This window comes from Labrus bergylta, chromosome 1 (genome assembly GCF_963930695.1).
Source record: "Labrus bergylta chromosome 1, fLabBer1.1, whole genome shotgun sequence".
In the NCBI taxonomy this organism is placed as follows: Eukaryota; Metazoa; Chordata; class Actinopteri; order Labriformes; family Labridae; genus Labrus; species Labrus bergylta.
In genome coordinates, this window is record NC_089195.1 from 16,996,664 (window position 1) to 17,022,235 (window position 25,572).

General features: G+C 41.1%; 2 protein-coding genes across 3 annotated transcripts in view; one reads left to right on the top strand and one right to left on the bottom strand.

The window, feature by feature from the left end:
* Positions 1–3: 3 nt before the first annotated feature.
* LOC109991587 (syntaxin-10) lies at positions 4–10,583 on the top strand. Its single transcript, XM_020643918.3, has 9 exons — positions 4–117; positions 572–647; positions 1,897–1,990; positions 2,402–2,496; positions 4,003–4,065; positions 5,189–5,290; positions 7,153–7,259; positions 8,329–8,423; positions 9,053–10,583. The coding sequence occupies exons 1-9, from the start codon at positions 83–85 to the stop codon at positions 9,127–9,129; spliced, it is 744 nt and encodes a 247-aa protein (XP_020499574.1). The 5' UTR covers positions 4–82; the 3' UTR covers positions 9,130–10,583.
* A 2,620-nt stretch (positions 10,584–13,203) lies between these two features.
* The window catches only part of nacc1b (nucleus accumbens associated 1, BEN and BTB (POZ) domain containing b), a 34,437-nt gene continuing 22,068 nt past the window's right edge, over positions 13,204–25,572 (bottom strand). For both annotated transcript variants that reach the window (XM_065955328.1, XM_029279315.2), the window contains exon 8: positions 13,204–25,390. In XM_065955328.1, the coding sequence (XP_065811400.1) occupies positions 25,050–25,390 (341 nt within the window). In that variant the 3' untranslated portion in view covers positions 13,204–25,049. The remainder of the gene's footprint in view (positions 25,391–25,572) is intronic.

The following is a 25,572-nucleotide window of genomic DNA, read 5'->3' on the forward strand; positions in this document are numbered from 1 at the left end:
GAAACCGCAGAGTGTCATTGAACACCCTTTGATTATTCCTTCTAAGGGCGCATGCGCTGTGCCTAAAGCGGAAGTAACCATCATGTCGTTAGAAGACCCATTTTTCGTTGTGAAGGGGTAAGAAATTTACGAATATAAGACCTAAAACTTACCCTTTCCTTCAGATAATTTCGGAGGTTAAGTGTTTGAAACCCAAGTCGATATATAGTTGTTTCGTTTCCATGAAATAAAAAGTTATATTGCCAAAGTTAGCTCTACGGCTAGCTGCAGCTAACTAGCATCAGCGCTTCCAGCTGCGCCGGGGTAGCCAGGTTGTTGATGTTTGTTTAGGCTTACAAAAGAAAGTCCCTCACTGAGTAATCGCTCAGATTTTATTTAGTTCCCTCTGTAGAAACACCTGCTCGGCTTTGGGACTGTCATGTTAGGTAGTTTTCTAGACGCTGCGAAGTTAGAGAAGGATGTGAAATGTAACTTCTGTGTTTGTTTTGGTTAAACGGGGAGGGTCGCAGCAGAGTACAGTCCCAGTTTATGTGCTGCTAATGATTTGTGTGCTTCTGTGTGTAAATAAAAGGGAGGTGCAGAAGGCCTTGTCTCGTGCTCGGGTCCTTTTTGATAGATGGGAGGAACTGTTGCAGGATGGGACACAGGTGAGATCACCACATGCCATTGCCCCCCCCCCCCCCCCCCCTGAAATAATAATGTCCCACTGATGGTAGGTGGTTATTTAGTCCAAACACACTGTCCTGACTGACTTAACTCTCTAATAGAAAAAGTTTATTATGATCATAATGAGCAGAGGATCTTAAGTCAGCATATACAGTATGGTGGGAAAGGAAGTTCAACACATGTGATTCATCATTAGAAGAAAGTAAAGCAATGCAAATGTTTTAAATGGTGTTCAATAAGGAGACACACTCACCAGTTTGACAACATATCAATCAATCAATCAAACTTTATTTATATAGCACCTTTCAGATAAATGAAATTGCAGTTCAAAGTGCTTAACAAGAGTGCAGAAAAGTATCTTATAGAATCATTGAGAGACCAATGCACACCAATAAGAATTAAAAATAAAATGTATGTATAAAAATAAAATACATTAAAATATGACACATAAAAGCAACAAGATATTAAAATAAATATATAAGAGGAAAATATTTAAAATTGTAGTAGGATAAAAAGACAATACAGTAATGTTAGGATTTGAATTGATATAAAACACTATATAAAGGCCAGTCTGAATAAATGAGTTTTATGTGTCACATACTGCTGAAGTTACACGTGCAGAGCAAAACCAGTGTCTTGGGGGACATAATAAACTAGCGAACATCATGAATTCTGATAATAAAATGACTAGTTTGAGTATTTGTTAAGGAAACATTAAACCTTCCATGATTCGAACTTCTTGCGTGTTCTTGTTTTCTGTGTTTGTGACATTTTCACAGTTTCCTGACGTTCGTCAGACCACGCAGCTATTGAATCATCAACAGATTAACAGATAATAAATTCATGTTCTCAACATTAATTGGAAGTTCTGCTCATACAGTATTGACATTATATTACATTTTTTGATAAGATACTATTATATGGTAGATTATATGACTCACAGGTTAGCTATTTAAAACACACCAGTCCTGTAGTAAAGTGTTATGTGCATTCCCAACAAATCCCCTTTCATGTTTTTGTTTTTGCAACACTGTCTTTAAATCTATATATAGCACAAACATAGTCTTTTTTCTGTCATTGTTGAGTTGAGTCCTGATGACTCACACGTCCCATTACATACAACCATAGCTCCTTCATGTGAAGCAGTTCTGTACACATCAGCAGCTCATTACAAAAATGTTAGTAAAGTATATTTAGTTACAGTGTTTTTTTTGGTTTCTGTTGTCTCAGGTGAGTCGCGATGAACTGGATTGGAGCACCAATGAACTGAGGAACTGTCTGAGGGCCATAGATTGGGACCTGGAGGACCTCAGTGAAACCATCAGTATCCTTTTAACAGAAAAAAAAACTCTTTCCACTATGGTCATCATGAGAGAGTCCAATAATGTTGACAATCCTGATAATATGAAACAGTTCAGCAGGACTGAAAATATTTTTTTTTCAGTTAAATTGAAATAGAATATTATTTTTTCTTGCTCCCCTTGACACCCAGTTCTAACTGGATGTAGGTAAAATTGAATAAGAAGACAACAATAAAATACTTTTTAAATAACCATAAGTCAGATAACATTGTTGAGGTACACATGTTTGTTTCCAGAGTCAACATATAATTGGTCCTGGTGAACTTTCTAACCTTTTAGTCTCCTAAAATGTGTGTAAACAATCTCAAATGAAGGCCTTCAAAGTGTTTTGGAAAAGAGGAGGGGGACGAGTTGGTGTCTTTAACCCTGCTCAGATATCGTGGAGTCGAACCCGGGGAAGTTTAAACTGGGAGAAGATGAACTTAAGGAGAGGAGAGACTTTGTGGAGAGAACCAGGTCAGCCGTCCAGGTAAAGCAGAACTACTCTTAATGTTTGCTCTGACTTCCTCCTGCATAGTGTTGTTGTTTCCTGTCATATCACAAATCTTCTTCTGGTCTGTTCTTTTGTGCAGAAAATCAATGTGAAAATACTTTGATCACGACTAGTAGAGATACAAGAAATGAGTACACTGAAAAATGTAGTATCTTTGCAATTTTAAAAAAACTATACATACACGTATACATCAGACACATAAAAAATAAAATCTATTTCTTTATATTTGCACTCAATTATATTTAGTAATTTAATCTTAGATTTATTTCTTTTAACCTCCCTCGTGTGTTTTCTTATTCTTTTCATTATTTATAATAATAATAATAATAACTTTATTTATATATTTATCACTTTTAACACACTCCTATGACTCTGCACAGTACATGTGTTCAAACTGAATTTAAAAAAAAAGAATACAAACGTCAGCTTATCCGTGGCTTCTAATCATCAGATTTCTAAACATAAGAGCGTTAGTTTTTCACAGGAGCATTTGTACCTTTTATTGTGAAGGAGTTTCTTGTGGTGGCAAGCGGCCATGTTGGAAGAGAGACACAAACATTACCAGGAAGGGCTCTGTTTTGTTTTGGCAACTCGAGTGTTTCTAATAAAGACAAAGTCAAACATGAGTCGAAGCAGCAATTGAAGCTCAGAGGATTTGATTTCTCTGTTTTTACTCTTTGTGTTGTGAGGAGACTTGTTATTGATTATCCATCAGTACCTATCCGTCTGTTTACCTGCCGTCAAGCTGAACTGAAGAAACGTCCACGTTGACGGCACGGCGGTAAAAATGAGTCAGTTTATAACACACCAGTCAAAGGTGAAATCCTTAAAATAGACCTGAGGAAGATTGATTCATTTGAGCCAAAGAGCTTCACTGAGACGGAATAAACAACTTTCTGACGTTTCAAAGTCCCCCGCCAGCTTTTTTGGAACAGAAGAAGAGTTTACTTAACAAAGCTGCTCTGAGCCAGGCTGGCACAGAGATCTTCACTGAGATTGAAAAATATCATTTATCTATTTATTTAGCTGAAAAGGGACAGTATACATGAATCAACATTCAGATGGATATAAATGTACTTGAGTTAACCAGAAGGCTAATCTTAATCAACAGTCCCTTTGCCAGATGTTCTTTGGCATCATAGAATGAAATATAAACAATTTACCTGTGTTCATTTGTCGTGTGTGTGTGTGTGTGTGTGTGTGTGTGTGTGTGTGTGTGTGTGTGTGTGTGTGTGTGTGTGTGTGTGTGTGTGTGTGTGTGTGTGTGTGTGTGTGTGTGTGTGTGTGTGTGTGTGTGTGTGTGTGTGTGTGTGTGTGTGTGTGTGTGTGTGTGTGTGTGTGTGTGTGTGTGTGTGTGTGTGTGTGTGTGTGTGTGTGTGTGTGTGTGTGTGTGTGTGTGTGTGTGTGTGTGTGTGTCTGTGTCTGTGTCTGTGTCTGTGTCTGTGTCTGTGTGTGTGTCTGTGTGTGTCTGTGTGTGTGTAGGAGATGAAGGATCAGTTGTCCAGCCCCTCTGCTGTGGCTCAGGCAGAGAAGAAGAACAGACAGGTCGGTGGAGGTTTAAACAATATCACACATGAAATGATTACAAAGATGAGGTACAAAATACACACACTTTTATTATATAACATCTTGTGTTTTAAAGATCCCATATTTTACCCTTTTTGGGGTTCATATATTTAATCTATGTACCTACTTTTGTACGTTCACAATAGCTAAAGTCTGAAAAAAGTGTCTGTTTTCATGTACTGCTCCTCCTTGCTCCCTCAATGCTCTGAGTCTGTCAGCTACACTCTGCTGAGCCCACACTGTTAGACCCCATGTGGGCCAAGTCTGCTCTGATTGGTCTGCCGATCCGCTCTGGCGTTATTGGTCAGTTGCTCAGCACACTTCTCGGAGATTTCAACATGAGCTGCTGGTCTTGCCACAACGAGCCAACAGGCTTAGATCAGTGATCTCACACAGACAATGACGCCGCACTGACAAATTTTTATCGAGGGGGGCTAGAACAGAGCGTTACATGCAGCTAATGCTACAGCTAACAGGAGGACGTAGGAGAGGCCGCATTTCCACGGACTTTGAATTTTTGCACATAGATGTGCCTAAACATGCACAGGACACTTGGAAAACACACTAAAGAGCATATAAAACAAGAAAAAGCATAATATGGGACCTTTAAAACATTTGGTTTGCTTCCACTGTTCAATATTTTTTGAGAGGCTTTGAAAGTGTTTCATTAAAAAAAGATAAACTAGTTTTCATTTGAGACTTCTTCAGAGTGTGACAATATGAAATCAGCTCGTAGTTTGTAACAGCTCCACTGATTCAGTCATTGGTCATTTAAACTTCTGTTTCACACTCCTAGCTGCTGTGTTGGCAGCTCGCTCTGACACATTTCTGTCTGATTCACCAAACTATTGATTTCGTCATCCTGTGATTTGGAGAGTGTGGTCAGAAGCAGCTGTAAAAGAAACCGTCACACCCACATTGTTCCACTACTTGGTCTACTTTTGTAACATCAAATGTAAACACACACTCTTATTTTCCTCCTGCTAACCTAATGCTCTGTGTGTGTGTGTGTGTGTGTCTCTGTGTGTGTCTTTGTCTGTCTGTCTGTCTGTGTGTGTCTGTCTGTCTGTCTGTCTGTCTGTCTGTCTGTCTGTCTGTCTAGGCTCTGCTGACCTCAACAGGTCAGGACAGGTCATCAGGACTGGAGGCTCATATGGTGTCTGCAAACTCCAGATACATCGAGGAGCAACAAGAGCAACAGCAGGTAAAGAGGGGGGGGGGACTTAAAGCGAGGGGAATTGTGCAGAAGATGTAAATATGAAAATAGATGTTATATAAATATCCAAAAGAAGGACAGAGGGACGGATACATATGTTCTCATGTAGATGCAATACCTTTCCGATTAAATCACGAATGGAAGCTTCATCTGCAAAATGAGCAGTAAGGGCTTCAACGTAATTCTTGTGATCAAATGTGCTTCTTCTTTTTGTTGCTGCCGACAGCCTTAAAGTATGAGACTGGTAAAATGACAATAATAATAAAAATCCCTGTAAAGAGAGACACAAGAAGAAGGAGAAATAAAGAAGGCTTTATTAATCATTTCAGATTAGGTTGTGTGACGTATTATTTAAGAGAGTACTCTCACTATCAGCCTGATGCTCTTTTTTAATGCTTATTCTATTAAGTAATGTCAAATATTTAGAAACAGATTCAACCTAAAGGTTCACACTGAAGGAATAGAATTGGAGCACAGTGAGAGTTTAGGCTCCCTGCTGTGCTGCAGTGCTTTAATAAAAACAAGTTCTCCATCAACAAGCAGAGAGTCACGCTGTGAACAAAGTGACAGGAGGTTAAACGTAGGTGGAGAGTTGATTTTTGTTCGATGTCAAAGCAAGAACAAGCCGTCCCCGTTTCCTGTGGTTCGAAATGATGAAACCTTGTCTTCACACTTCCTGCGTGAGCTGGCTTTTAGTTCGAATCAAATGGAAACACTTTTCTCGTCTTTGATAGAGAGATGAAAGTGAATATTTCTGACCCAGGGGGGTTTCAACTCCTCTGTCAAATGAAAATGTGTGTCAGTCTTTTTTTCAAGCAGATAACAAAGTGCCTTGTAATACAATCAGTCTCAGTATTACCAATGTCAAATGTGACCCGTGTTAACACAACGTCTGGACAAATCAGTGCACAAGATTTACACTTGAGGACGGCGTTGTGATTTTATTCAAGAACATTTCATTTTTATTGAATTAATTAAATATGTCCTCTTCACTTCCTGTCCGTTCTTATCCGTTAAAAAAACAGACAGTGTTTGTTCACAGTCCTCGAGCTGTAAGTGTGAAGTAACAGTGTGGATCAGACCAAAGCACACGGCCAATCACCTCTTCATCACTGCCTACAACCATTAACTCCCCCTCCCCCCCCCCCCCCACATTACTTCTTCATTGTACTGTCCTCGTCGTTTTTTGATTTGTTTTATGTTTTTGTCAAAGCATCTTTGAGTTTTTAGAAAAGCGCTATATAAAACCAATGTATTATTATTAATATTATTATTATTATTATTATTAAGAACTCATAAGCAGCTGAGACATGACATCATTGTGATAAACATGTATCCTGAATTTCAGAACTCTATACTCGACCTGGTCTTGAGCAGACTTGAGCATTGACTGCATTCAGAACTGGAAGACGGAGAGGGGGACTTAGTATTGTTTATTATTAATGGTAAAGACAGTTTTATTGTCTTTGTTGGTACAAGGCCCTAATAATACATTCAGGTTTGAGTAAAGAGCTGTCAGGCGTGTCCATGTGCCGCGTTGTTCAGTAACAGCTCCTGTCATGATGCCTGAAGAGGCGCCACAAGGTGCGTGTTTTACTTTTCAAAGAGTTAAAGGAAATGCAAGCACGACATCATCGATATGAGAATGAACCTTTGAGGAGAATACGGGGACAACTTCAAATTATAACAGACAGATCTGTCCAGCATGCACCCAGAGACATTAAGTGAGATGGGACTGGACTCAGACTCAAGATTTGGTGACCTGACTACAACTCTGTTACCAGATACATCACCCAGCCAGCCCCAGTTCAAATAAATCTCAACAAACTGTGTGTGTGTGTGTATTTCAGCTGATCATGGAGGAGCAGGATGAGCAGCTGGAGTTGGTGTCAGGCAGCATCAGAGTCCTCAAAGACATGTCAGGACGCATAGGGGACGAGCTGGACGAGCAGGCTGTGTGAGTGAACAGAAACACAGCATACTGCCACACAAACAGTTCATTTAACATTTTAATGTAAACAGATAATGACACTGACCTCTGTTGTTGGTTAGCCTTTTTATTGTTTATCAGCGTGTCTGTCTTTTCTGACAGTAAACTGAATATCTTTGGAGTTTTGGAGCTAATAAAATAAATATGCCTACATTTTGGCTTCAGGCAGTTATGATTCATTTGAAGGGGGCTAGGGTAGCAATTATTGATTATAAAAACTGTCGATTATGTTTGTAGCAATCCTAGACCTCATGTTTACCTTTCATTGCCACTCTCTGAGGTCACCGGAGGTCATCTGAGGGTTATAACCAAAGTCAGTCAGAGTGTTAGTCTTTTTACAGCTGACAGATAAGATATTTAATTTACAGTAACAGTAACATTTTTCACAGTAAGAGACGCCATTGTCCTCTCTTAAATTATTAATAATGATAAAAAGAAGAAAAAAAAGTATAAATATCTATTTATTATAATTTCCTGATAGCTTGTTATGTGGACAGAAGGCTGAGTGTTTGATCAGGTACATGTGTTCAGGAAGTAGGCTAAAGAAATATTACTTTGGAATCAGGAAACACTGACTCACCTTAAAGTCACCAACGAGTCACCATAACCCTTGAACTCTCCTCTAGCACCACCTTCAGGACAAACATCGTCACCCTCAGACAGACATGCATCAATAGAAAACATGCCTGTTCATACTTTTCATCCAAAACTCAAATATTGTGGGATGTTGTAAAACACAGTTGCCTTCGATGAAAAGAGAAGTTAGTTTAGACTTTTTCGTTCGACACTTCTCGGACAACGTTATGTTTTCTCCGCCCTCGATTCGCTGAAGAGTTGTAAATGTCCGCACCTTTCTCGGTGTATACTAACACTTGAATCATTTGTGCATTTATTTGATGAATAAATGTTTTCAGTGTGTCCATTTTGACTTGATGTTAAGCGTCATTAATGGGCATCCTTGCCTTTTTATTCTGAGTGTTTTTTTCTTGCCGTTAGACTGTTTCAGTGACGGTGTGCTCCTCTTGTTGTTGCTCAGCATGTTGGGGGATTTTGGAGACGAGATGGACCAGACATCATCCCGGATGGATTCAGTACTAAAGAAGCTGGAGAAGGTGTCACACATGACCAGCAGTAAGATAATACACACACTTACTTTTTAAACTCCTGAGTACTGAGCCCAAACAGTTTGGAAAAGTCTCTTGAGAGTGTGGGTTCACATTTTCTACTAAATTCGCTTTAAAATCTTGAGGCTGTATTTGTCGGGGGCTGTGAAACTTTCAATTTATTTTACCTGTTCGTCTCTAAAATGATCCAACGCAAGGAAAGCACAATATTTATAGATTTTCCCAGATCAAGAAACCAATTATTTCTACATCCACTTGTAGTGGAACAATCGTTTTTTTTTTCTCATAACCTGTGGATTATAATCATGATGGAGCAATGAAATGTTTGAACTATAAAATGTTAAAAATGTGCTGAAATAGTTCACCACTATCTCCCTGAATATGAAGTGATGACTTCAAATAGCTGGGAATCTTCACAGTTAAGAAGTTAGAAGATGCTGATGTTTAGCTCGGAGAGATCAGTTATTGAAGTTGGTTTCACATTTCTGTGTCGCTGATTGTTGTCAGTAATGAAGACTAGAACAGAGTTGTTCTTGTCATTCATCTAACTCGTGGAATACATCAGGTTAATACTACTGAATGTTGATTTTAAATGAATAACTCGATGTTTTTTGTCTCCCTTGTTTTGTTGCTCAGGTCGGAGACAGTGGTGCGCTATCGCTGTGCTTGTCGCCGTACTGATTGTTGTCCTCATCCTCTTCTTTGCCCTCTGATACTGGTGACCTCTGACCTCTCAACTACGTTAAGTGTCTCCTCTCTGATGAAGGACGGACAGACGGACAAACGGATGAAAAGAAACAGTATCAAGGGACGTGTCCTGCCCCCCCCTCTCCCCCCCCCCCCCCATCCCTCCCTCCCTCCCTCCCTTCATCACTCCGAGGAGGAAGAGGTGGCCTGCAGAGATATGAATCCTTCTCCCCTCTGCTTTTAATGATTGTTGTGAACGAAGCTGCTTTTAGTAGAAGGGAAAACCCCATGTGGTATTTTCATACTGGTGCATTTTGTAAAAAAAAAAAAAAAATGGTACTGAACGAGGGGTGGGCGAGAGCAGGAGTCTGCTGCCGTCAGCTTTAAAACGCAAATCTGCAAATCAAGGCGTATCCAGGATATTTCTTGACCTGTCATTACTAACGTGGAAGTTTGAAACTCACATGAATCGAGCGTTTATTGACGGTTAACTTTGTTTTGTTGTTGAAACTGAACAACATTGTAAAACAATGGTTGGTGACGTTAGGAGTTGACTTGTTTTTATAATCTGTACTAACTTTTGAATGATGCTGACGTAAAACTACATTTTAAAAGTGCTTTAAAGGAGTGAAAGTATTTGTTGATATAAAGTTGTTGATATTGAAGAATCACTTTCAGTCACGCTGATCGATATTTTGCAAGAAAAATGCAGTTTTTGTGTTTAAGGCCGACAGAAGCAGCAGCGTGGGAGAGAGAAGATTTAGGGGAGTGACTGGGTTTTTCAGTGTTGCCTTAAATATATTTTTATAATGTGACTGTGCAGTATGTTAATGTGCCTATATGTCAAAACGAAAGGGAATGTATCAGCAAGTACGAGAAGAGAGCAGTGATAATTACACAAACATGGCAGCAGCTGATCTCACTAATCAACAGATTGATTTATGGAAGGGTGAAATCAGCTGCTGTGGTCAAATCAAAAGAATAGACGGCTCTTAATGAAGATGACACCACGTGCTGATTTTTCCATACCATGCACAGATCCACGATCTTCTTGCCAGTGGACAGCAGCGGTTCCTTTCATCCTCCCCCCCCCCCCCCCCCGATCCATCTCTTGACAGGTGATGTGAGGTCTGCAGCGTGCCGCCTTGGCGCCCTGCAGGCGGGAGAAGCACACGATTGGCTGCAGTTTTGTTCCTCTCACTGGAGCGATGAGAGACAACCTTGGCTCGGAGCGAATGGGTTCGCCTGTTTTATTGAAAAGCTTTTGCTAATGAGAGGACGAACAGTTGCTGGGCAGGATGCCTCTGACAGCAGCCTTCATTTAGGCTCACAGCGCCCTCTGCTGGACTCTACAGGTCATGTATTCTCTTTGTGTCATGTCAGGTAACGCTGCCCACGCTAGGGTGTGTGCAGTCCTGTGTAATAGATACAGGATGATGCTTTGAAGTTGTGTGAATTACATGTTTCCTCCACAATCGTATGTTTAATCCTGTCTGATTTGTTTCACTTTTGTAGCCAAGTTTCAGAAAAGGTTGTTCATTTAGAAGAAAAAAATAATTTCTACTCAATCTGCACCAAAAAAGTCAAAAGTCAGGCATGCAGGGTTGCATTCAGATGGCTTTCAGGGATGTTTTTTTTTTTTCCATAGAGCTCTTGTGTTTAATCTTCCAACCCCCCCGTGGTTCGTGTATGCTTTTAATGTTCTCTTACATATTCAGGGCCTCGTCCCTTAAACGCTTCAGTGAGGAAAATTAACTGAAAAGTGCTGCGAGCATAAATGAAGCACTCGAGTGATTTTCAACTCCAGTCATGAGTCACACTGCAAGACCTCATGCACAGCAGAGGTCTGTGGAGGTAAAGGCATCTGCAGCCACACAGAGCTTTCTCAAACTCTGCTTTAATTCTCCCATAAAGTTAAGTCAAGTGCTTTCTGTTTGGATTGAACTTTATAGGACAATCCTGAACTGTCACATCTGTATCAGTTGTTTTAGCTTGTGTCTTGATCTGGGTCAAATGACCACCACAGATTTATTTATACAGCATATTCTAAATGGACACTGTGTGAAGGGCTGTGCACAGTCTAAGAAAAGCATCACACTGAGCATCTTAGTCTGTGGCTGTTTGGCCTTTGATTCAAAATAAAATGAACTCTATTCTTCCAAAGAAGGGGAAACTGTAAGACAAGTCGCATTGTAATATTTGAGTGCTCACATGATTTTCTTTTTTAACACATTTATAAAATCTTAACTGAACACAGTTTTGAAACATCTGACATAATCTTCCACCTGCCATCCGTCCTGTGAGATCACGTTCCAGTTAGGTGACTGTCTAGAACATGAAGCAGCACCTTGTTGGTATTGAAGGTGAATTTTGGGACCTTCCTCCTGACGTTACAATTACTGTATTGACTAAAGATATCAGCCCTTTGCTACTCAACCGCTGAAACTGTCACATAAATGTAGCTGAGCTACAGTAGCTGTAAACATGACCCAATTATGTAGAGTATTTGTACACTTCAAGGTACTTGGAGATATACTCGGCATGATATGAGGGGAATACACTCTTAATTTATTATTTTATAAACACTACAGTACGTCTGTCTGAGTCATCAGGTGGGTTTTCCTCAACTCTGTGGTCTTCATATGATTAAGGAAACCCCTCGAGGAGTACTTAATAAAAGCACAATAATGACACTAAACATCGCTGTCAGTGAAAGTGCAGATAACTCTTTAACTGGTCAGGCATCAAACACAAAAAATATTTTTCTACAGGGATGTTTTTCTTGAGTGTAACTCAACTTAAACTTCAGTTTATTTTTGCAGATGAAACAGTGAAGTCAATGTCAGAGTATAGAAATGTACAATTTCCCTCCAAAAATGACCTGCATTGGATGTTCTTCAAAGCCACACATTTCTGGAGATTTGCTGCTCTGCTTTATGAGTTTGTTTTTCCTTTCTCTCCGACCAGAAAGATTCTCATTAGAGGGAACAGACTGAAGACACAAAAAAACGTGCTTAAGTCTCAAACAAATGCAACTACAGAAAGGTGCAGCAAATGGTAGAACTTGAGTGAAACCCACAGACCTTTTTGATAGTGCACCGTTTATTGGCTTTTTACTTTTCTTGCAGCTTGTCTGCCATCTGCTTTTCGCAGCATGTTCTGTCATTTGCAGCTCTTTTCCGATGTGCACTGATTTGGGATTTTTTGCCAGTGTTTTTAGGTTTGCATTGTTTCAAGATCTGCTGTCTGTTTCTCCTTACAGAAATCATGTCAGTCATTGCCGTGCGACTGCCCTTTGCGGCCTGCGTGCTCCCTTCTTTTCTTAAAGTGCTCGGTTCAGTTTTAATGTTCATTAAACTTCAACATGAAGCTACAGAAACTTCAGTGTTCCTCTGATTTTCACTCATGTCCCACCCCTCTGATTTGTACTTCAGGTGAAAAAGCTTTCATCAAATTGTATATTGTTATCGGAGTGAGCTGTAATTGCTCTTCATATGGAAACATCGTCACACATTTTTCTGGCAGCAGACCCATCATGTGACGTTGTGTTTACTTGAGCTGTAAGAGCGGAGCGTGTCCCCGGTGGCTTTATGACTGCAGGGAGAGCTGAGGACGAGCAGGCAGTGGGAAGGAGTCCAACACATGCAGACCTGCCTGGGAATGTGTGCAGCATCAGGGAGATACATCCATCAGTTGTAAAAAACTTATTTAAAAAAAATAAAAATAATCTACAAATCCATCTTGCATGAAATGTTACAAACTCTGCAAGATTTATTTGTCTTAATTGTGGGGTGCTGATGGTCAAGGTCATTCAGTCAGGACGACAATATGTTACCTTATCATTTTTTCCCCACCCCTAATGGATACAGTTGTAGTATCGACAATATTTAAGGAAAAAACTTAAATAAATGACATCTTAAGAACTTATGGACGATCCAACATGTCATTAATTCTTTTTTTGGCCAGTGTTCAGAAGTAAAAGTGTTGTATTTCATCTTTATAGATGTTTAAAGACACACACACACAAAAGAAATGCTGACATATCATCGACTCAAACTGGAACACAACAAGGTAAATGAAGACGCATTACAGCCAAAGGGTCAGACCTGTTTGTTAAAAACATTTTAATTCAGATATTCAGATTTTTCCTCACTTTGAATCAGTCTGGTTTCTTTTTCTCTTTACAGTAGTTAATGTGCAATTATCTTTATTACTGGGTCACAGTTAGGAATTCACAAAGTTATTGGCACTTGGAACACATGGGGGAAACACTGGCATGTACACAGGGGCGGGGAAGGGGGCAGGGGGCGGAGTCAGGGCGATCAGTTGGATGGGCAGGGCTGTGTCACATGGCAGGGTTAAGGTACAGATCTGGGGGTGGGGGGGGGGCGTATGAGTTTTTTGTGTGTGTTTGGCGGGTGAGGTCAGTATCTTCTTTGACATCAGTAGACGCTACTGCATTATTTGTTTTTGTTCATTTTTATAGACTTTTTTTTTTTTCAAAAAGCTCTTCTTATCTTACGTCACTTTTTTTCTGGGTTATGAAGAATAATAAAGAATAATACCTCATGCTGCGAGTGCACATCTAACAATCAAACTTTGATAGTGCTTCTATGTCATAATGTACAGTTTATATATTTATATATTTATACTGGAAAAAACGAGTAAAAGAAAAGAGTTCTGCGGAGTTACTTTTCACCCGACTACACCAGAGACAAGGAAGAGAGGGAATAAAAAATAGTCATTCTCGGTTGCTATGATCATATATACGGTATGTAAGCCCCGCCCCCTTCCTGTTCTGTAGCATGATGCTGAGGTAAGACTGTGTTGACATGGAGTCCTGTTTCCTGTAAAAACCCTGCGTTGAATGCATTCAAAATGGTCCGAGACTGCTCTGCTGAGGCTTCTCGGTTTGTTCCTGAAAAACAAACAAAAAAAATGTACCTGCTTTGTAACGGCAGCCACAGCAGTTCAGAAGCTGCTCGCAGCGCTGACATATCTGAGGGGATTAAGGTCTGCTATGGCTGAGAGCTCCCGAGGTAAACTGGTACTTTTTTATTTTAACTGCATCAGTGACACGAAGCCAGGCACACACACGACCTGCAACACGTCCTGAGTGTGCAGGCGTGCAGGCGTGCCTGCGTGCGAGTTTCTGTATCTCAGAGGTTTGCCTGTTTTGTATTCATTTATACATTTACAGTATATTTACTATTTGTGAGTGTATGAGTTGTCTCTGGTGTGTGGGGATTTTGAGGAAAAAGCGGAATAAATGTCTCTGGATAGAAGACTACAGACCTGCGGAAAGCAGGAAAAAGAGGAGATGAGGGAGAAGGGGGCAAAGGTCAGGGCGTTTGAGGTTGATGAGGTCCAGCCTATGATTTCAAAGATCCACTTCCCTCGCTCCTCTGTTCTCAAGTTTAGCCAGTTTTTTACACACTTAAATTACACCACTTCTTACATTCCTTCAGGCTCTCGGCAGGGTTCCTACTCAAGAAAAATTCACCCTTTGCTTTCACTCTGGTGTAGTTGTTGCATTCAATATGCCACTTTTTGTTTTTTTAGATTTAACAGAATGCATTTGCTTTTTCTTCTTGCTGCACTGCCTTCTGCTCCACATTACATTTGGGCTCATTGTTTTGTTTATACTGACTGTTTTGACCTTTAGTTCCAGTGCTCTATACAGCAGAAAGACAACGTCTGGCACTAGATGGTTAAGGTTTAGAACTGTCAATTTTCTTTTGGGAGATGGTGGAGACCAAATCAGAGCTACAAGGACAGTTTTTAACTTATTTTTTGTGGATTTTTTTTTTGTCTTTGCTGGATTTGCATCCAAAGTGTTCAGAACAGTTTGGTGATACAGTTGAGAGTGAGAAATACTACAGCTCTGTGTTCCCTTTGAACCAAAACTTGTGATTTATGACACCAGATTGAGTGTTTGAGGGTGAATTCTTCCTTTAACAGTTTGATAGGGTTCAGAAATGTGTTGAAAAGTGTTAAACAACCAACAACCTGCTCATATATTTTGTAATTCAATGCTGTAAATATTACAGCACAAGTCAAACCCAACAAGCGTTTTGACGAAATCTGAAAGGAGATTCAAGTCGTCCATCCAGGCTGCTTTTCATTGATTTTAAAATGAAGGTCTCTTTTTTTTATTAAAGGGACAGTAGTGTGAGGCAGATGTCAATAGTAAGATTATTAGTCACAGGAAACGCTAGAGGCTATCTGTACCGCTAACTTGAAGAAAATGCCACCTAAAAATGAATGACATTGTAAGTGTACACTATATTTAGACAATTGTCAGCGCTGAACTTTAGTCAGCAAACCAATTTGTTTTAGTCCTCCTCCCACACACCACACAGGTGTGCATCAGCCTGCAGTGCACTACTAGTGACATGTACCTCATACAGCCTGACTTCAAAAACACCAAACTTTCCCTTTAAATGTCAAACGCTTGCTGGGTTCTTGCTGTTATGGCGATTTTTGTTGGATTGTTTTTTTTTTTAAAAGGGATCAGAATCCCCTTCACATCAGTGCCTGGATCTGTGTAGGAACCCTGTCAGAATCATCTCCAATCTCCATCCTCCACTGGTACCCGTCACCCACCTAAACTCTCCCCGCTTTAACGCCTCCCTCAACCCCATGCAGAGGAGAGTATGCACAGTCTTTGCTCCCACTTCCCACCTGGGGGGGAGACAGGTCGATGGGCACATCATCATCATCATCATCATCATCATTGTCTTTACAGTAAACAACCAAATGTCATTAAAAAAAGAGAAGATAAAACATACAAATTAAAAAAGGGAATAAAAGTACAAAAAGATCAAAACAACAAAAATAAGGAACTTACAAAAAGAACCCTCACATTGAAACTCCATTCCCGTCCCCCTTTAAAAAAAAAAAAAAGTAAAGTATCGCTGTTTACACCAGCATCCAAACCACAGACAGGGAGTGACAGAGTGAGCGTGCTCACAAAAGGTGCAGAGGGCTTTGGCTCTACTGGACAGTCGAGCACTCGCCCAAAGGTGCTTTTTTTTTTTTTTTTTTAAAGATTATTTCACTCTCTCTTTGTCACTTGTGTTCCCCTCTGTGGATCGGCAGCGGAGACGGAGATAAGAAGCAGAAAAACAGACGGATAAAGTCGTGGATGGACGAGTCTTTAGCAAAAAAAAAAATAAGAAATTGGCTGTGGTGCTCTCTCTTTTTGTGTTCAGGAAGTCATGTCAGCAACTTTCAATCTGCCAACAACTTGATTTTTTGGCATCTTGTCCCACGTTTTGGTGGACGTTTCTGCTGGTTATCGTCTTGTGTCGGATTATGTAAAAATGAGCAGCAGAAGCCTCCGGCGGTCTGCTGTTAAGGTGCTCAGGTGAATACAGTGATCAAGACTCTTTAGTTACAATCTTAGCTTGTGTAGGATCACTGCTTCGTGAGATATATCGCCCTCTGGTGAAGCTGGTAGGTACTGCAGTGGATGAGGCCCCCCCCCCTCTCTCTACGCTGCATTAGCCACTGGTCCACCAGGAGGACATTAAAGAAAAGAAAACATTCAAGCAGCAGTAGCTTATTCTTTGATAAAAGCTGGCATGAGTACCAAGTCAAGTAAGGTTAATTTTGGTCGATTTTTTTTTTTTTTTTTTTTTTTGATGGAAGTTCATGCAAACTTTGAGAAGAAATGTGTTGGCATCGTCAAGACAACACGTTTTTCCATGGAGAGATTATTACCAGAGCAGACATTCAGACTTGTAGTCTTAAAATGATGTGAGCCCAACAGTGTTTTAATTTTGTCTTAACCGTCCATCCATCAGTCGATCCATCCATCGAGTTCCCGCAGATCTCGCCTCGACAACAGTAATAACCAAACATGTGGTCCAGCATTAAAAAAAACCCTCCTCCCTCCCCCACCTCCCCGCAGCACCTCAGTCATACAATAATGCAAAAATATGTGGTTCTCTTTCTCTAAACTATTTTACAGCTAAACATGTCTCCACCTTCTCTTTTTGTCTTTTTTCTCTTTAAACAAACTCTACGTACGGGTGTTAATGTTCAAATTGTTAGTACCATCTGTCTTGAAAAATAACTCTCAAAAGGGCTACAGTACACTAGCGTCAAATGTAGAAAACAAAAACATAACAGCAACAGAAAAATAAATGTAAAAGGACATCGGAAAAAAAGAAAGTGAAATGTGTACAAAGCTCTTCTAAAAGCACGGCCGAACTCGTCGCTTTCTTATTTATTTTTTTTAAAAAGAAGCCTGCTCTGGCCCCGCTCAACATTTAAAAAACAAACTGTGCTCAGACGATAGCTGCCCTACAAAGGTAAAGGTCACATGAAGATTCTGTCTCTCTTTTTTCATCTCTTTTGCTCTTTGCAGGGCAGTAGAGAGTTCAAGAACTTCTTCATTCTCTTTTCCTCTCAGCAGCATCGGCTCCTAACTGCTAACACTTCCTCCAAATCAAAGAGGAAATAAGACGACAAACAGGCACAGGCCGATATTAAAGATAAACATCAGCTTTCCTGTGCTTTAAAGTACGCCACGTTTCTCGGAAAAAACAAAACAATTTAAAACGCCTGCGCAACCTAGTCGACAAGCCGAGGCCCCGGGAGAACATCGACATCCAGCTGAAGACGTGGATTCAAAGCTCGCCGAGTCCTCCTCAAACCTTTCTAATCACAGCGCTGACAATCTTTGCCTTTAAAGTCCTCCACAGTGATCAAAGTTACTGATTTATGATTACAAAACTGTTTACCATACTTGAACTACATTCCTATAGCGTGAACGTGTTTTTGTTGACTGGGAACTGAACAGTCATTTAACTCTTTAAGCCTCGTTCTGTGACGGAGCGTTGTAGCTTGTGATGGATCGCCTTTAGTCCAGATTTTGTATCGAGCACGTTAGGAAAGGATCCACCGTGCTGCAAGCAGTTTATCCACACTACGTCTCATGACCATTTCCTGTTCCATGTTCTGCTTCGTTTCTTGACCTTTCTATCTGCTGACGTGAGAAGGAGATTTGCATTTAATAATCACACAAACTAACAAAAGAGGCCAAAGAATTCTCGTCTACATTTGAAGAAAACGTCACATTATCGCATGGCAGTGCTCAAACAGGACAGCGGGCTAAAACATCCGGCTAGATGAGCGTCAGAGTATCAGGCCAGGACTTGAGAAGAAGAAACTGGTGGAGAGTTTTTGTTTTGTTTGGCATTCTGATTACGAATTTTCAACGTCGAAAGAAAAAAGTCAAAATGTTGAGGATAAAATTGAAGTGATAAAAAAAGTCCCAGTGTCTCATTAAAGTAGAAGAGTGGATATGTGACGTTTAAGCTGGAAATAAGAATAATTTAGCGAACAATCGTCAACAGTAAAATTCGAAATAAGTTGGAAAAATTATATATTGCGACAAACAATGCAGTAAAAACTTGTCAGTCAAATGATTCAGCATTAGAGCAACGTGAAGGCAAACTACGCCAGAGGAGGAGGATATCTTCCTAAACATTTTCAAGAATATAAATTAAACTTGGCTTATTCTGGAAGTTCTAACTGACTCTCAACATTTTGACTTTTATCTTGAAATATCTCAAAAGAAAATGTTTCCTCTTAATGTAATTTCTGCTGGTAGGGACCTCATATTCTTCTGCCTAAATGGGTGACTTTACACTTAAAACAATTTTTATATCTTACAGATATTTAGTGCAAATTTTCCTCCCTCAAAAGAGGGACAAAAGCTCCTTTTTCTTGATTGTTTGACAAATCTTAATGGAACTTGTCTTGCTCGAGTCAATTTAAGACAAATCTAGAGTGGATTCACTTCAGCCCACAACCCCACCCCACTGCGAAAATGCACCCAGGTATTTATTCTGGTGGCACGGGGGCAGAGAGAGTCCATCACCTCCTCCTCCTCCTCCCCTCTCTCCCCCCCCCTCTCTCCTCTCACTCTTGTCTCTTTGTCTGGATTGTGGCTTCGCTCATGTGACGGCAGACTGCCGCAATGCCTCATCTGTCCTGGGAGATTCTTAACAAACATCTCCTCCTTAGGAAGAATGACACCCCTCCTCCCTCCTCTTCCTCTCCCTCCTCACTGCTCAAGCCTGGGATGATTGTAATTATTTTTTAACCCCGCTTGGAGTCTTGGTTCAAACAGTCTGGTCATTTATCGCGTCATGATTGGCTGCATGTCTCGTGTGGATGCTCTGATTCGTCGACAGCAGCAGACTGGGGGAATATAGGGACAGATAGATCTTTGTCTACCGATATTATGATTATTTAAAGGTGCATTACACACAAAAATCACAACACTTTGTCCTGTGAGAGGGGGCTGGGCAACACACACACACACACACACACACACACACACACACACACACACACACACACACACACACACACACACACACACACACACACACACACACACACACACACACACACACACACACACACACACACACACACAGGGATGCAGATATACGGGTGAGAGTTTGGAGGGGATTTGCATCCCATGAAGAAAATGGAGTCGACACAAACGAAGAAGCGGTGGATGAAAAAAATAAAAAGATGGTTTACGTAATGAAGTGACGAGGGACCGACACTATTAAGCCCCTTCCTATGTGTATGTGTGCGATTGAGAGAGAGAGAGAGAGAGAGAGAGAGAGAGAGAGTGAGAGAGAGAAGAGAGCGAGAGACAGGGGTGAAGCAAGGGGAAGATATAGTAATGTATACATAGAAAGGAGACGAGGGGGCAGAGAGGTGTAAACAAAATAATAACAAAGAGGAAAGGCAGAGAAGGAAGGCAAGAAGGGAAAAATGAGATTTGGGAAAAAGTGGAGGGGCAACATTTCAGTGTCCTGGTCTAAGCTGTGCAGCTGTCCCAAGTAAAACTACGTAGATGGGATGTTTGAGAAGGTAAATAAAAATAAAAGTCTGGAAAAGAAGACATGATTTGTACGATTAAAAAAAGTAAGTTGCTCATCCAGGAAACAGCTGAGCCATTACAAGAAACATGGCCGACATACGTCTGCAGCTCTGATACAGTACAGATGTATAGACTCTGTGCTGGAGATATATGTCGCTCTGCAGATGTGTGTGTGTGTGTGTGTGTGTGTGTGTGTGTGTGTGTGTGTAAGGCAGAGGAGGCAGACAAAAACAAACAGCCATTCATCTCAACCTCTGCGCACAAACCACCCACTCACTCACACACACACACACACACACACACACACACACACACACACACACACACACACACACACACACACACACACACACACACACACACACACACACACACACACACACACACACACACACACACACACACACACAGACCTTGCAGAGCTGAGCACCCAAACCACCCACACACACAGTGACAGACATGCGCAGTCACAGCATGGAGCCAGACACACACGTATGCAGCACATAGATCGAGACGAAACAGCAGCGGCAGCAGACCCAGCCTGGCATAGGCATGCGCATTGAACACACACACACACACACACACACACACACACACAGTTGTGCCTCTGTGTGAAGCTCTTTGGAGCGAGGAGGCAGACATTAACATGCCATAAATGGAGATGCAGGGAAGGAAACGGGGCTGCAAACATACATTAATATGCACATACGCAGCACACAGACATTAAAAACACACCCACGTATTATGTACGCCCACACACACACAAAGCCTCTACAAACAGCTCTCAAATAACCCACTCTGCAACAAAAAAGCCACACACAAAACACACACCAGTATGCACGCATGCATTCACACCAAATCATCCAAGCGTCCCAGCCACCCCCCCCTCCTCCCCTACTCATTCATCCCTCCTCTCTAGGGAGGTTCACACTGTCCTCTTCTTCCCTCTATCTTTCCCCGTTTTTTTTTTTTCTCATTTAAGGCGACTTTTTTTTTTAAAATAAAAGAGTTGGAATAAAAAAGATTGTAAAAAAAAAAAGACAGAAATGTGCAAACTGTCTAAACACTCTTCCTCCCTACCTACCCCCCCCCCCCCCCCCCCACGATCATTTTTAAAAGTCTTTCTTTCTGTATCTCTCTTTCTTCTTGTCTCTGTCCGCACTTATTGAACTCAGTTAAGTCTCCACAGACTGTACCATGTGCTTCAGAAAAGAGGGTGGGGAAAAAAAGGGCATTTAAAACAAACACCCCCACATCATCTTACACCCCCCCAACAGGGCTTCTTTGACTCATAGCCTAAGAATAAAAAAAACATGATATAAAATATCATGTAAATATATAAAAAACGTAAACATCTTTCCTCAAAGCCAGGCTGTAAAAAACAGACATTATTTTAATAACACTGTTTTACAAAACTTGAACACTTAAACTTTTGGTTTTTCTACTGGTTCATTTCAATGATTCGATTTTTGTGCCTCGACGATTCTATATCTTGCTTAAGAGACAGTTTGACAACAGGCCCTTCACCTTGACAGTCTGTGTGTGTGTTTGTGTGTGCATGTGTGTGTGTGTGTGTCTACACAGCAACAGTTTACAAACAGTGATTCACACTTCATTACAGCAGCTTCTGCCAGGTTCTGATGCCACAGTGGCAATAAGGTGCTTCAAGGTTCTTGTCATTTAAAAGTAAAAACATCCAAACAGGCCAAATATTCTCAAAACGAACATATCGATCAGTGTCAGGAAAACGTTTAGTCTACCATTAAGCCAATCTAAGATTTGTCAAGTGTTGGTCCTCCAGATTATCATAATTTACAAAAAAAAAACACTCATACTGGGAATACTGTATCCAATTCCAATTTCACAAGACCTTACAGCTATGAAGAGTCAGCACACAGGACAGGTACCACTAAAACAGAGCCCTGACCTTTTGTGATTTTTGAGACCATAACAAACTAGAGGGTGAATGAAATGTTTTAGCTGTGATGCTCCACAGAACGTGAGGTTGTGGAGTCGGCTGGGTAAAGTGTGTGATAACACCGTTACCGAGTGACCTCAAGCTTTGTCTTCTGCATTCTTTGTTCTGATTAAAACATTTCATATCAGCACATGTCAAAAAAAAATCGTAAACACTGATAGTCATATATCAGCGGTAAGCCAGTATCAGCCTATAATTTCTTTCAAGTGATATATATGTAGCGCTCCACAGGGTTGTATATTGTTGATGAGAACATAACTCCTGGATTCTCTTCAAATCAAACACCGTATACATTCCCCTCTTCAGGAAACCTTTGACTCTTCAGTCAAAATGCTGCCCTCTGCAGATTCTGGTGCATTGCTTTCCAAAAATACCAAATCTGATCACCAGTGATCACAAGCTCTGGCAAATGCAAGGTCAGCCTTAAGGCTGTGGAAATACATCCTTACTCAGGATATGGGTCTGCTGTGTTTTCTCTAAATCCCAGATTTTCACAGGAACAACGTCGGATTCCAATCTCATCATTTTTTTGCTGTCACACAGAGAAACTCAACATGTAGGGCTCCAGAGTGAAACTCACCAGATCATCTACCGCCACCAAGAGAAAGCTGTGAGTAGTTGGTCAACTTCTTTATAACTGGTATATTGTGTTGACGGCATCAGAAAACTAATCCAGCCTTGGTCTTTAAACATGTATCGGATTGTATCGTTTTTTTACAATTCTGAGAGACAAACTGATGGGTAGCATATTAGTTTGAGCTAAAAAACCTTTTAAACACATTAGCGGTTGGCAAATTGCTCTTTGTCTTTTCACTCTGATGGCAGAACAAAGATTGACTCTATTGTCTACCTGGGATTGATTCAATAGTTTTATACCCCCAGAGAGAAAGAGATTTTGATAAAAGATTGGAGAGTCCATTAGAAGTAGCAAAAATCCATTGAACATCACAAAGTCGCTGTCACTAGATGAAAAAGTTCGCCTGGAGCCCTAATACCGCAGTTCACACCGAACAAAAGAAAGCCGCCCTCTCACGAGTTTAAGTGATCATCATGTTCAGATGTATTGTGAATTCTGGAGGTCACATTTTCTAGAGGAAGCATCTAGTTCTGCACTCCAGCTAATTTTCAGCCACACAAGTAAAGTACGAGAAGGGAATATGACTGCAATCTGACATTCAGGGTTGTTTCTATGCCAACATTCTTCTGCGGTTTCCATTATTTAGCAGCTTTCTTTTTTTTTTAATTGCCTCACATAAAGCAATGAACTTCACTGTCAGAACAGTGCAGTAGATGGATTGGAAACTTTTTTTTTTGTAATTCATCTACTTTAGCCTCAGAAAACACAAACTGCCATAAAGGTGAGTGTTGACGTGTGAGCAGCAGCCTCTCTGCTCTGCTTTGGTGCGATTCCCCTTTAAGTCCCACATCGCTTTAGCGTACTGTAGCTGATGCGTCTGACAGCGCCCAAATGCATATTAGCGTGTATGTGTGCTCACTGCAGTGATGGGTGAATGAATCCACTGAGCATGTGAAAAAAAAAAAAAGAACACAGTCTGGCCTCCCCACTCTCCCCCTCTCTCTATCTCTCCCTTTCTCTCTGCTGCGGCACACCATTCAAACACACACCACACCTACACATATACACACAGTGCTGTGCTCCTTTTGCAATGTAGCAATGCCTGAATTAGCACCTTTGTCCATGCCAGGCGAGCATGCAGCCAAGCGGCAGAGCCTGAGGAAACTTGTGCCGCTAACTGGCGTTGCTGCTAGTATTCTTAGGGGAAACATTTCAAACATGAGCCGAAAAACAAATGAACACGACCGCCCGACTTCACACACGAACAAACACACACAACTAGTTTCTCACTTTTGGATTATTCATACATTTCTTCAGATTTATAAAAAAAAAATAAAAAAAAATAAAAACGGGAGATAAACTTGGATATAAATTTGATTTTAGCCTCTATTTTGTCTCTTTTTGTGCATTTTTTCTTTAAATAAAAAACCCTCTCTTCTCTTTCTGATAAAAACGTAGTTCGATTGTACTCATACCGCAGGAAGTAACAGTGCATTACGCGCAAACTCTTTGACAATCATCAGTAACACGTTGGCCTTTGCAAAAATCACACACGAAAAAAGTAAGAATCTTAACACAACTAGTACAACAAAAATGTTCTTTTTAGGATTAAAAAAAGTGGGAGGGAAAGTTTTTAGTCCAGCAACAAATCTTAGTTTTTCCCATCGGTCAATATACTGTCAGTCAAAGACTCACAAACGATTCTTAAAGGGCTGTTAGGTCCATGTCCCAGCATGCCCGGCACTGGGTCAAAGAGCGGAGGTTGGGGAGATCATCGACCATGCCAATATACATATTTATATTAATTTCAACCCCTCACCTCTTCAACCCCACGCTCTCCAAGATGAAATACAGTGAACTAACAAATAAAAAGGGGCTTCTGTACAAGCTTGCTCGCGGACGCTGCGGTCCAGATGCTTCACCACGCATACATTCAATATAAAAAACAACAGTGTTATCGGAGTTTGAGGAAGGAAATATCACTTTCTCCAAACAGATTCACCCCCCCCCACCCCTCCCCAGGGAATATCTGTGATTGATTATAGTAAGAAAACGGGCCTTAGTGACAGTACACACTCTTAAAAAAAACCCAGAACAAATAAAGGCTGAACAATCAGGTTTTAAAAGGTTGCAGAGGAATGAAGAGATCCGGGGAGGGGGGGGGGACCTCCTTCCTCTGCTACCTTTCACTTATGTCTTTCTATCTCTCTCCGCCTGGAAAGAAAGGAGGAAGACCAGAAGTGAAGCATTCTGGGCTGCAGAGAGAGACAGAAATGTAGAAAGGAAAGCAGAACAGAAAAACAAAAATGAGGTGTAGAAGAAGAAACAGATCCCCAAACACATCGTGGCGTCTAAGGGGACGAGCGACATGTGTCATCGCTTCTACCGTTCGCTACTCATCACCTCAAGGGAAATACCACCCCTCCCTCCATCAATCTGTCCGTCTGTCCATTCATCTATCTGTCCGTTCACTCACTCAAAACAAAGTGCTGCCGTCTCCTCCTGCCGCCTGGAGAGCGTCTGCTTGCGAAGCTCCGCCTCCTGCTTCATTATTATTTGCGGCGGCTGCTGCTGCTGCCGCTGCCGCCACAGCCTCCAGGGAGGCAGGGTCAAAGCCTTGCTCCGCCCCCAGCCCGTCTGCCTCCATCTTCACGCTGTCGGCTAGGAAGGCGGAGTAAGCGTCGCTATCGGCCATCAGCAGTTTGAGCTTGGGGATCCAGCTCTTGCGGACGACGCGGCGGGCATTGGTGCACATGTCGGCCGCGATGGCGTTCATCTCGCTCTCCTTGAAGCTAGGCGCAAAGTTCTGGCAGTAAACTGGTAGGACAGAAAATAAAGAAATTGATGAAGGACATAAAAGACAAGATGGTGAACAGGATCCAGGGTGTTGAGAACAAAACAAAGGTTTTTTTGTTTTTTTTTGTTCATGGTCATGGTGTTTATTCCAGTTGGTTAAACACAACCTGCAAACATTTGCCTCCCAGATATGTCCAAACACC

Bases quoted from the DNA above. Each gene is read 5' to 3' on its own strand.
- LOC109991587 (XM_020643918.3), top strand. From the start codon at position 83: ATGTCGTTAGAAGACCCATTTTTCGTTGTGAAGGG. The intron at 1,991-2,401 runs GTATCCTTTTAA...AACCCTGCTCAG, and splicing joins GGACCTCAGTGAAACCATCA to ATATCGTGGAGTCGAACCCG. The intron at 2,497-4,002 runs GTAAAGCAGAAC...GTGTGTGTGTAG, and splicing joins GAACCAGGTCAGCCGTCCAG to GAGATGAAGGATCAGTTGTC.